At 42.0% G+C, this 12,838-nt stretch overlaps 1 protein-coding gene across 1 annotated transcript in view; it reads left to right on the top strand.

The window, feature by feature from the left end:
- The window catches only part of LOC140236619 (uncharacterized), a 33,701-nt gene that overhangs the window by 6,877 nt on the left and 13,986 nt on the right, over positions 1 to 12,838 (top strand). Inside the window, exons 5-8 of the mRNA XM_072316539.1 lie at positions 9,032 to 9,144; positions 9,781 to 9,912; positions 11,558 to 11,810; positions 12,430 to 12,573. Coding sequence (XP_072172640.1) covers positions 9,032 to 9,144; positions 9,781 to 9,912; positions 11,558 to 11,810; positions 12,430 to 12,573 — 642 coding nt within the window. The remainder of the gene's footprint in view (positions 1 to 9,031; positions 9,145 to 9,780; positions 9,913 to 11,557; positions 11,811 to 12,429; positions 12,574 to 12,838) is intronic.

The following is a 12,838-nucleotide window of genomic DNA, read 5'->3' as shown; positions in this document are numbered from 1 at the left end:
ATACTCGAGCAGGATTTGAACCTACGACCTCCTGATCACCGGACAGGCGTCATCTCCACTAGACCACCGAGCTTTCGCCCGAAAGCAAGTGTTGGTTCTAATCCTTATAGCATGCAGCGGGTACTGCTTTGTTATTCAAATTCAAGATTCTCTTCCGTCGAGATGTTTTCATTGCAACTGATTGACAAATTGCCCTACATCGACGTAAATAAGCACTGAATTGATCAGTGTTTTAGTAGTAGCCATGATAAAAAATCATGGGCGTACATACTCGAGCAGGATTTGAACCTACGACCTCCTGATCACCGGACAGGCGTCATCTCCACTAGACCACCGAGCTTTCGCCCGAAAGCAAGTGTTGGTTCTAATCCTTATAGCATGCAGCGGGTACTGCTTTGTTATTCAAATTCATGATTCTCTTCCGTCGAGATGTTTTCATTGCAACTGATTGACAAATTGCCCTACATCGACGTAAATAAGCACTGAATTGATCAGTGTTTTAGTAGTAGCCATGATAAAAAATCATGGGCGTACATACTCGAGCAGGATTTGAACCTACGACCTCCTGATCACCGGACAGGCGTCATCTCCACTAGACCACCGAGCTTTCGCCCGAAAGCAAGTGTTGGTTCTAATCCTTATAGCATGCAGCGGGTACTGCTTTGTTATTCAAATTCATGATTCTCTTCCGTCGAGATGTTTTCATTGCAACTGATTGACAAATTGCCCTACATCGACGTAAATAAGCACTGAATTGATCAGTGTTTTAGTAGTAGCCATGATAAAAAATCATGGGCGTACATACTCGAGCAGGATTTGAACCTACGACCTCCTGATCACCGGACAGGCGTCATCTCCACTAGACCACCGAGCTTTCGCCCGAAAGCAAGTGTTGGTTCTAATCCTTATAGCATGCAGCGGGTACTGCTTTGTTATTCAAATTCATGATTCTCTTCCGTCGAGATGTTTTCATTGCAACTGATTGACAAATTGCCCTACATCGACGTAAATAAGCACTGAATTGATCAGTGTTTTAGTAGTAGCCATGATAAAAAATCATGGGCGTACATACTCGAGCAGGATTTGAACCTACGACCTCCTGATCACCGGACAGGCGTCATCTCCACTAGACCACCGAGCTTTCGCCCGAAAGCAAGTGTTGGTTCTAATCCTTATAGCATGCAGCGGGTACTGCTTTGTTATTCAAATTCATGATTCTCTTCCGTCGAGATGTTTTCATTGCAACTGATTGACAAATTGCCCTACATCGACGTAAATAAGCACTGAATTGATCAGTGTTTTAGTAGTAGCCATGATAAAAAATCATGGGCGTACATACTCGAGCAGGATTTGAACCTACGACCTCCTGATCACCGGACAGGCGTCATCTCCACTAGACCACCGAGCTTTCGCCCGAAAGCAAGTGTTGGTTCTAATCCTTATAGCATGCAGCGGGTACTGCTTTGTTATTCAAATTCATGATTCTCTTCCGTCGAGATGTTTTCATTGCAACTGATTGACAAATTGCCCTACATCGACGTAAATAAGCACTGAATTGATCAGTGTTTTAGTAGTAGCCATGATAAAAAATCATGGGCGTACATACTCGAGCAGGATTTGAACCTACGACCTCCTGATCACCGGACAGGCGTCATCTCCACTAGACCACCGAGCTTTCGCCCGAAAGCAAGTGTTGGTTCTAATCCTTATAGCATGCAGCGGGTACTGCTTTGTTATTCAAATTCATGATTCTCTTCCGTCGAGATGTTTTCATTGCAACTGATTGACAAATTGCCCTACATCGACGTAAATAAGCACTGAATTGATCAGTGTTTTAGTAGTAGCCATGATAAAAAATCATGGGCATACATACTCGAGCAGGATTTGAACCTACGACCTCCTGATCACCGGACAGGCGTCATCTCCACTAGACCACCGAGCTTTCGCCCGAAAGCAAGTGTTGGTTCTAATCCTTATAGCATGCAGCGGGTACTGCTTTGTTATTCAAATTCATGATTCTCTTCCGTCGAGATGTTTTCATTGCAACTGATTGACAAATTGCCCTACATCGACGTAAATAAGCACTGAATTGATCAGTGTTTTAGTAGTAGCCATGATAAAAAATCATGGGCGTACATACTCGAGCAGGATTTGAACCTACGACCTCCTGATCACCGGACAGGCGTCATCTCCACTAGACCACCGAGCTTTCGCCCGAAAGCAAGTGTTGGTTCTAATCCTTATAGCATGCAGCGGGTACTGCTTTGTTATTCAAATTCATGATTCTCTTCCGTCGAGATGTTTTCATTGCAACTGATTGACAAATTGCCCTACATCGACGTAAATAAGCACTGAATTGATCAGTGTTTTAGTAGTAGCCATGATAAAAAATCATGGGCGTACATACTCGAGCAGGATTTGAACCTACGACCTCCTGATCACCGGACAGGCGTCATCTCCACTAGACCACCGAGCTTTCGCCCGAAAGCAAGTGTTGGTTCTAATCCTTATAGCATGCAGCGGGTACTGCTTTGTTATTCAAATTCATGATTCTCTTCCGTCGAGATGTTTTCATTGCAACTGATTGACAAATTGCCCTACATCGACGTAAATAAGCACTGAATTGATCAGTGTTTTAGTAGTAGCCATGATAAAAAATCATGGGCGTACATACTCGAGCAGGATTTGAACCTACGACCTCCTGATCACCGGACAGGCGTCATCTCCACTAGACCACCGAGCTTTCGCCCGAAAGCAAGTGTTGGTTCTAATCCTTATAGCATGCAGCGGGTACTGCTTTGTTATTCAAATTCAAGATTCTCTTCCGTCGAGATGTTTTCATTGCAACTGATTGACAAATTGCCCTACATCGACGTAAATAAGCACTGAATTGATCAGTGTTTTAGTAGTAGCCATGATAAAAAATCATGGGCGTACATACTCGAGCAGGATTTGAACCTACGACCTCCTGATCACCGGACAGGCGTCATCTCCACTAGACCACCGAGCTTTCGCCCGAAAGCAAGTGTTGGTTCTAATCCTTATAGCATGCAGCGGGTACTGCTTTGTTATTCAAATTCATGATTCTCTTCCGTCGAGATGTTTTCATTGCAACTGATTGACAAATTGCCCTACATCGACGTAAATAAGCACTGAATTGATCAGTGTTTTAGTAGTAGCCATGATAAAAAATCATGGGCGTACATACTCGAGCAGGATTTGAACCTACGACCTCCTGATCACCGGACAGGCGTCATCTCCACTAGACCACCGAGCTTTCGCCCGAAAGCAAGTGTTGGTTCTAATCCTTATAGCATGCAGCGGGTACTGCTTTGTTATTCAAATTCATGATTCTCTTCCGTCGAGATGTTTTCATTGCAACTGATTGACAAATTGCCCTACATCGACGTAAATAAGCACTGAATTGATCAGTGTTTTAGTAGTAGCCATGATAAAAAATCATGGGCGTACATACTCGAGCAGGATTTGAACCTACGACCTCCTGATCACCGGACAGGCGTCATCTCCACTAGACCACCGAGCTTTCGCCCGAAAGCAAGTGTTGGTTCTAATCCTTATAGCATGCAGCGGGTACTGCTTTGTTATTCAAATTCATGATTCTCTTCCGTCGAGATGTTTTCATTGCAACTGATTGACAAATTGCCCTACATCGACGTAAATAAGCACTGAATTGATCAGTGTTTTAGTAGTAGCCATGATAAAAAATCATGGGCGTACATACTCGAGCAGGATTTGAACCTACGACCTCCTGATCACCGGACAGGCGTCATCTCCACTAGACCACCGAGCTTTCGCCCGAAAGCAAGTGTTGGTTCTAATCCTTATAGCATGCAGCGGGTACTGCTTTGTTATTCAAATTCATGATTCTCTTCCGTCGAGATGTTTTCATTGCAACTGATTGACAAATTGCCCTACATCGACGTAAATAAGCACTGAATTGATCAGTGTTTTAGTAGTAGCCATGATAAAAAATCATGGGCGTACATACTCGAGCAGGATTTGAACCTACGACCTCCTGATCACCGGACAGGCGTCATCTCCACTAGACCACCGAGCTTTCGCCCGAAAGCAAGTGTTGGTTCTAATCCTTATAGCATGCAGCGGGTACTGCTTTGTTATTCAAATTCATGATTCTCTTCCGTCGAGATGTTTTCATTGCAACTGATTGACAAATTGCCCTACATCGACGTAAATAAGCACTGAATTGATCAGTGTTTTAGTAGTAGCCATGATAAAAAATCATGGGCGTACATACTCGAGCAGGATTTGAACCTACGACCTCCTGATCGGGTAAAAGCAGTACCCGCTGCATGCTATAAGGATTAGAACCAACACTTGCTTTCGGGCGAAAGCTCGGTGGTCTAGTGGAGATGACGCCTGTCCGGTGATCAGGAGGTCGTAGGTTCAAATCCTGCTCGAGTATGTACGCCCATGATTTTTTATCATGGCTACTACTAAAACACTGATCAATTCAGTGCTTATTTACGTCGATGTAGGGCAATTTGTCAATCAGTTGCAATGAAAACATCTCGACGGAAGAGAATCATGAATTTGAATAACAAAGCAGTACCCGCTGCATGCTATAAGGATTAGAACCAACACTTGCTTTCGGGCGAAAGCTCGGTGGTCTAGTGGAGATGACGCCTGTCCGGTGATCAGGAGGTCGTAGGTTCAAATCCTGCTCGAGTATGTACGCCCATGATTTTTTATCATGGCTACTACTAAAACACTGATCAATTCAGTGCTTATTTACGTCGATGTAGGGCAATTTGTCAATCAGTTGCAATGAAAACATCTCGACGGAAGAGAATCATGAATTTGAATAACAAAGCAGTACCCGCTGCATGCTATAAGGATTAGAACCAACACTTGCTTTCGGGCGAAAGCTCGGTGGTCTAGTGGAGATGACGCCTGTCCGGTGATCAGGAGGTCGTAGGTTCAAATCCTGCTCGAGTATGTACGCCCATGATTTTTTATCATGGCTACTACTAAAACACTGATCAATTCAGTGCTTATTTACGTCGATGTAGGGCAATTTGTCAATCAGTTGCAATGAAAACATCTCGACGGAAGAGAATCATGAATTTGAATAACAAAGCAGTACCCGCTGCATGCTATAAGGATTAGAACCAACACTTGCTTTCGGGCGAAAGCTCGGTGGTCTAGTGGAGATGACGCCTGTCCGGTGATCAGGAGGTCGTAGGTTCAAATCCTGCTCGAGTATGTACGCCCATGATTTTTTATCATGGCTACTACTAAAACACTGATCAATTCAGTGCTTATTTACGTCGATGTAGGGCAATTTGTCAATCAGTTGCAATGAAAACATCTCGACGGAAGAGAATCATGAATTTGAATAACAAAGCAGTACCCGCTGCATGCTATAAGGATTAGAACCAACACTTGCTTTCGGGCGAAAGCTCGGTGGTCTAGTGGAGATGACGCCTGTCCGGTGATCAGGAGGTCGTAGGTTCAAATCCTGCTCGAGTATGTACGCCCATGATTTTTTATCATGGCTACTACTAAAACACTGATCAATTCAGTGCTTATTTACGTCGATGTAGGGCAATTTGTCAATCAGTTGCAATGAAAACATCTCGACGGAAGAGAATCATGAATTTGAATAACAAAGCAGTACCCGCTGCATGCTATAAGGATTAGAACCAACACTTGCTTTCGGGCGAAAGCTCGGTGGTCTAGTGGAGATGACGCCTGTCCGGTGATCAGGAGGTCGTAGGTTCAAATCCTGCTCGAGTATGTACGCCCATGATTTTTTATCATGGCTACTACTAAAACACTGATCAATTCAGTGCTTATTTACGTCGATGTAGGGCAATTTGTCAATCAGTTGCAATGAAAACATCTCGACGGAAGAGAATCATGAATTTGAATAACAAAGCAGTACCCGCTGCATGCTATAAGGATTAGAACCAACACTTGCTTTCGGGCGAAAGCTCGGTGGTCTAGTGGAGATGACGCCTGTCCGGTGATCAGGAGGTCGTAGGTTCAAATCCTGCTCGAGTATGTACGCCCATGATTTTTTATCATGGCTACTACTAAAACACTGATCAATTCAGTGCTTATTTACGTCGATGTAGGGCAATTTGTCAATCAGTTGCAATGAAAACATCTCGACGGAAGAGAATCATGAATTTGAATAACAAAGCAGTACCCGCTGCATGCTATAAGGATTAGAACCAACACTTGCTTTTGGGCGAAAGCTCGGTGGTCTAGTGGAGATGACGCCTGTCCGGTGATCAGGAGGTCGTAGGTTCAAATCCTGCTCGAGTATGTACGCCCATGATTTTTTATCATGGCTACTACTAAAACACTGATCAATTCAGTGCTTATTTACGTCGATGTAGGGCAATTTGTCAATCAGTTGCAATGAAAACATCTCGACGGAAGAGAATCATGAATTTGAATAACAAAGCAGTACCCGCTGCATGCTATAAGGATTAGAACCAACACTTGCTTTCGGGCGAAAGCTCGGTGGTCTAGTGGAGATGACGCCTGTCCGGTGATCAGGAGGTCGTAGGTTCAAATCCTGCTCGAGTATGTACGCCCATGATTTTTTATCATGGCTACTACTAAAACACTGATCAATTCAGTGCTTATTTACGTCGATGTAGGGCAATTTGTCAATCAGTTGCAATGAAAACATCTCGACGGAAGAGAATCATGAATTTGAATAACAAAGCAGTACCCGCTGCATGCTATAAGGATTAGAACCAACACTTGCTTTCGGGCGAAAGCTCGGTGGTCTAGTGGAGATGACGCCTGTCCGGTGATCAGGAGGTCGTAGGTTCAAATCCTGCTCGAGTATGTACGCCCATGATTTTTTATCATGGCTACTACTAAAACACTGATCAATTCAGTGCTTATTTACGTCGATGTAGGGCAATTTGTCAATCAGTTGCAATGAAAACATCTCGACGGAAGAGAATCATGAATTTGAATAACAAAGCAGTACCCGCTGCATGCTATAAGGATTAGAACCAACACTTGCTTTCGGGCGAAAGCTCGGTGGTCTAGTGGAGATGACGCCTGTCCGGTGATCAGGAGGTCGTAGGTTCAAATCCTGCTCGAGTATGTACGCCCATGATTTTTTATCATGGCTACTACTAAAACACTGATCAATTCAGTGCTTATTTACGTCGATGTAGGGCAATTTGTCAATCAGTTGCAATGAAAACATCTCGACGGAAGAGAATCATGAATTTGAATAACAAAGCAGTACCCGCTGCATGCTATAAGGATTAGAACCAACACTTGCTTTCGGGCGAAAGCTCGGTGGTCTAGTGGAGATGACGCCTGTCCGGTGATCAGGAGGTCGTAGGTTCAAATCCTGCTCGAGTATGTACGCCCATGATTTTTTATCATGGCTACTACTAAAACACTGATCAATTCAGTGCTTATTTACGTCGATGTAGGGCAATTTGTCAATCAGTTGCAATGAAAACATCTCGACGGAAGAGAATCATGAATTTGAATAACAAAGCAGTACCCGCTGCATGCTATAAGGATTAGAACCAACACTTGCTTTCGGGCGAAAGCTCGGTGGTCTAGTGGAGATGACGCCTGTCCGGTGATCAGGAGGTCGTAGGTTCAAATCCTGCTCGAGTATGTACGCCCATGATTTTTTATCATGGCTACTACTAAAACACTGATCAATTCAGTGCTTATTTACGTCGATGTAGGGCAATTTGTCAATCAGTTGCAATGAAAACATCTCGACGGAAGAGAATCATGAATTTGAATAACAAAGCAGTACCCGCTGCATGCTATAAGGATTAGAACCAACACTTGCTTTCGGGCGAAAGCTCGGTGGTCTAGTGGAGATGACGCCTGTCCGGTGATCAGGAGGTCGTAGGTTCAAATCCTGCTCGAGTATGTACGCCCATGATTTTTTATCATGGCTACTACTAAAACACTGATCAATTCAGTGCTTATTTACGTCGATGTAGGGCAATTTGTCAATCAGTTGCAATGAAAACATCTCGACGGAAGAGAATCATGAATTTGAATGTATTCTCAGTTTAAAGGGTGTTATTTGATGATATATCAGTAAAGCAGTCATGTTAAGAAAATTACTTAACATGAGATATCATTATCCCAGTAATTTAATGCTACCCTCACAAAGCTCCACTTACACTGAACATCGGGGAAGTTTCTCCTCTGTAGGAAGGACATTGGTGATAGCCAAGGATCGTTTGCTATTGTAGTGGCCCCCCCCCCCCACCTTCCCTCATATCACACTAAATCTGTGCTGAATAGAAAGCAGGAGTTTAAACTGCTGTGGTTGAGAATTTAACCCCTTTCCTCCCAAGATATGTGAGCCACCATAGGAGTTGGTACATGGCATGTCTAGTTCCTGGAGGTGTTTTGGTCAACTTTCACTCTGTTCTGCCATATCCACTTGAGCACTTTCATTGCTGCTTTACTGCACAGTGCCTGAAACTACATGTAGCTGTCAATGAGAGGGAAATCTTTTAATCTTCCTAGCCTTCATGCAAGACTTCACTACATTGTTATCCAGAGTGAGTTTGTCTCACTTACATCATGGCCAAGGGTTGGAAAGAATTCAACTGAATGCCATGAAGATGGCAAGGCAAGCTTAGCTTTAATACAGGTAAATAGCATCTAGATGCATAATAGGTTCAGTGAAGGTGTTCATACAGAGATGCACTCTCAAAGACACAGCTCAAGTGCTGAGACTCCATACAAATTATTCAACAGCATATATTACATCACAATGTATACACTCAGTTTTGCAAGATGTGATTCAACATTTTGCCAGTTTTTAATGTGTTGTTCATAATGGTGTCAGTCTTGTTTTAAGACTGGCCAGTTTACCCATGATATTTCACCTTTAGATGCTGTTTGATAAAAATATTCTGTGTTGCACTCTTTGTACATAACACTGCAATTAGGCACATGCATCAAATTTGCTAAGACTAGCTGTCAGAGATTACACTGTATATCTGCAATGTTTTCTATCACCTTCAAGGAACGACCAATTCAACATTGCAGCGGCTGACAATGGGATCAGACCCATCCAACAAGACGACAGCGATGTCGAACGCAAAATCGGCAAAGAGGGTTGCTCACGTGCCCAAATCAGTGAGTGTGATCTTTAGATGTTCTAATTATGAGTCAGTGGGAAACTGGATAATCCTGTGCAAAGTGTATAGAGATGTCAAAGTCTTGTGGAAAAAAAAAAATCTATGGGTTTCTCAGCACTGTGAATTCATTCTTATCACATAACTTGAATGTATGCATATTCTTTTCATTCTACTCTCTGTGATAAGTCTGCTCTCTATAAATACGATGGAATAAAAATAACAAAGATGGACGGGGCAGTAGTACACTCAACAGATAATTGTGACTGTTTTAATGGAAGTGATAGTAATATGTGGAATAAATATAGCCATAGAAGTGATGAAAGGAAAAGCAAAATTCAGATTTCTTTTAGTTTACAGGAAAAAGAGAGAAATTCACACATATGCTTATAGTTTTTGAGACAACCTCTTTAGTTAAGAGAAAGAGTGGGAATAGCAATGATTATTACAAATATAGTCATGGAGAGATAATACGAATAAATGACTAACAAAGATACTGAAGAGATTCTCATCTTTTCCATCTCCTTTGAAACTTTATGCATACGTGTATCTTCATTTGAAACTTAAAGAGATTTGGTGACATGGCCATGCTCCTGTTCCTACTCTTTTCCTACTCTTATTTTGTGTATCATATAAGGCGAGCAAAAGACCCATGGTGGTTCCGGACCGGAGCAACAAGGTGCCAACCAACATCAGGCAGCGCTATCTCAACTTATTCATCGACGAGATCATCAAAACGGCCAGGACAGAAAAAGAAGCCTTTGATAAGGTAATTGTATGCAGGACACATGGGATCTGACTGATGGCATGCATCTTGTGGGTATGTCATACATGGGTATGTCTGTGTTTAGGACTCTTGTGGACCAACATGGTTGTCAAAATCATGGAAACTGCCAGGAGAGATAGAGAAGCCTTTGAGAAGGCGAATGCACACATGACATGGGGTTTGATTGAAGACAACCTCCCTGTAGTAGAAAGTTTCACAGCTCTCAATACTCTTTGCAACTGATCTCAACACTCGGGATCTTGTGGACCAGCATGGCCACAAGCCTAGACAGTAAGGTCTACAATGTACAGCTGTAGGTGATGAAAATAAAAGAAAATAAATAATAAAGTTGATCTCCTTCCAAGCATTTTTAACCCGTTAAGGATGAGTCCCGAGTATACTCAGGCAAGTATCTATGGGAAATGTGTGTTGTAACAAAATCATTCTGTCCTCAATGGGTTAAGATGTAACACATGATCTATGATGCTTGTCAAAGTGGGATTTGTGTCTGTAAAATTAATTTCATTTGTCAATGTCACCTATAAGACTAAATTCAATATCAAGTATATGAACATGCTATCATGAATATTAGCAACAGGGATCATTGTTTCAATGTAAGCATTGGTCATATGGAATGGTAAACCATGATATTAAGTGTGATTTGTGTGAGGAAACCAAAGGAAAGAGCAGGGTGAACTCCTACAGTGTGGCCTAAAGCACCATGTAAGAAGGATTAGTTAGAGTAAGAAGTTTTAACCCGTTTAGGATGAGTCCCGAGCATACTCAGGCACGTGTCTATGGGAAATGCGTGTTGTAGCAAAATTAGTCCGTCCTCAATGGGTTAAAGATGGAAAATTAGAGAGAAAGAAGAGAAAGGTAGAGGGGCGAATACAAGGAAGTGAGAATTTAAGACAACAGAAAATATAAAAGAAACTTATACAGGACATACTGTCTTTATATGATAAAGCCAACCTATGCTTTGCTGGTATTTTATGCCGTGGGTTCTTTACTTCTTCTTTTATTTGCTATGTTTTTTCTGCAAAGTTTTAACATAGGCAAGCATCATCATGTCATGACCTCCAAATATGTGTAGAACCAAGGAGGTACTAGGCTCGCCTAGTACCTCCTTGGTAGAACTTGTGCGAATGTGCTGTAATAGTGGATATTTTGATGTTAGTAATTTTTTGCGCTCACCCGGATAAGGTGAGTTTTGCATGTTTTTAATTCTGCAGAATCAAGACATCAACCACTGGAACATATAGCAAGCAAAAATATTCGCATGCTTTAATTTTCATGCTAGTTTCTGGTTGCTTGAAATGTGCCAAAATTTCAACACCGCAAAATATTAATCCACTTTTACAGTAGTGACAAATGTCAGTTTCTGTTTTTTGTTTTGTTTTGTTGATGAACATTTATTTTGTTGTCTGTGAGGTGTAGTGAAACATGTCCATGTTCACTACTAACCATTGATGATGCCTATAGCATACAGAAGTGATGATGTGACAGTCTTTTTGTCATAGCCTGTTTTAGAACCAGGTGAGAGGATGGTTTGCAACAATAGCATTCACAGACCAGGCCAGGTGAGGTTGTCTTGAACCAGTTTCTATGGCAATGAATGCCTGTGACATCACACTTTGGTTCTCCATAGGGACTGGAGGAAGAGAAGGTCGTCTACCAGAGGGCTTCCAGCCGCAACATCTACCTCAACCTGTGTGTGAATGCCCTGAAGAAACTGCAGAATGTCACGGCGAGTCAGCTGGACTCCCCGCCGTCCACCCCGACGCTGATGTCGGCCCGGAACGTGATCTCGCACGAGGCGGTGCTGGGAGGGAAGCTGGCAGCCAAGACGTCCTTCAGCATCCATCGCAGCTCCCACAGCCAAGAAAAGGAGAGTTTCACTGGTGAGAACGCAACCCTTTAGTGGTTTGCTCCTCGGGGAAAACTTCCATGGAATACTGTTAGATGAAAACAGACTAATATATTGTATACAACGTGATATATCCATATATCGTCATTTCATATCATATCATACCTCGTATATCATACTACTTGTATATTATACAACTTGTATGTCAATTACAAATGAAATTGAGATATTAATATCATACATAAAAACAAAGATGGTAAGGTGCATTTGCAATTATAAAGGTTCAGAATTGTGTGATTGTAAGCTCTAAAAAAGACTTACAAACCAGATTTCTTACCAATACTTTGGATTCAAAATATAGTGCATTGCCATTGCTGATTTTGCTATTTTGTAAAAGTATAATTAGTGTCACTTCTAAATTCTGAGTATTTTGTGTCATTAGGAAGTTTGTATTCAATATTTGTGTGATATTTTTGTTGACTTTGTAAGAAATTGTTCAATTTAGCCTTTGTTGATGTAAGGACATTTTAAAAATATTTCAATCATAACCATGTGAGATGTGGAGAGATTTGGAGGAATTTTGGAAGTGATAATGTCCTTCTCCCGTGAAGTCTTACCAAAGCTTATACTGTCGATACTTGTATCATATGTAGGAGCACAGCTCTACGAGAGACTGAAACCGTTTATCCTCACTGAGACACTGCTGAGAGAGAACGGCTATCCTCGACCATCAGAAGTATCGGGACATGCCCTCATTTACAAGGAAGAGGAGACCAAGAAAGTGACCAGTAGTGACCGTGAGTAATGCCAGCTGGAAGGAAAAGGTCCATCCTAGTAATAAGTTGCTTTTTATGAAAACAGAAAAATTGGAGAAGTAGATCAGTGAAAATTTTTGGGGAAAAAGCAAACACACACACACACACACACAAAGGTTATGATCAGATAAAGTATAGACAGAAAGACAAATTGACATTGTATGATGTAGGTGTTGAGCAGCTCTCTATTTGTTTTTGCACAAAATTGCACTGATTTTCATATTTCTCAAATACTTTGGTACAGACA

This window comes from Diadema setosum, chromosome 13, assembly GCF_964275005.1.
Source record: "Diadema setosum chromosome 13, eeDiaSeto1, whole genome shotgun sequence".
Lineage (NCBI taxonomy): Eukaryota > Metazoa > Echinodermata > Echinoidea > Diadematoida > Diadematidae > Diadema > Diadema setosum.
This window is presented reverse-complemented; position numbering and strand designations above follow the sequence as displayed.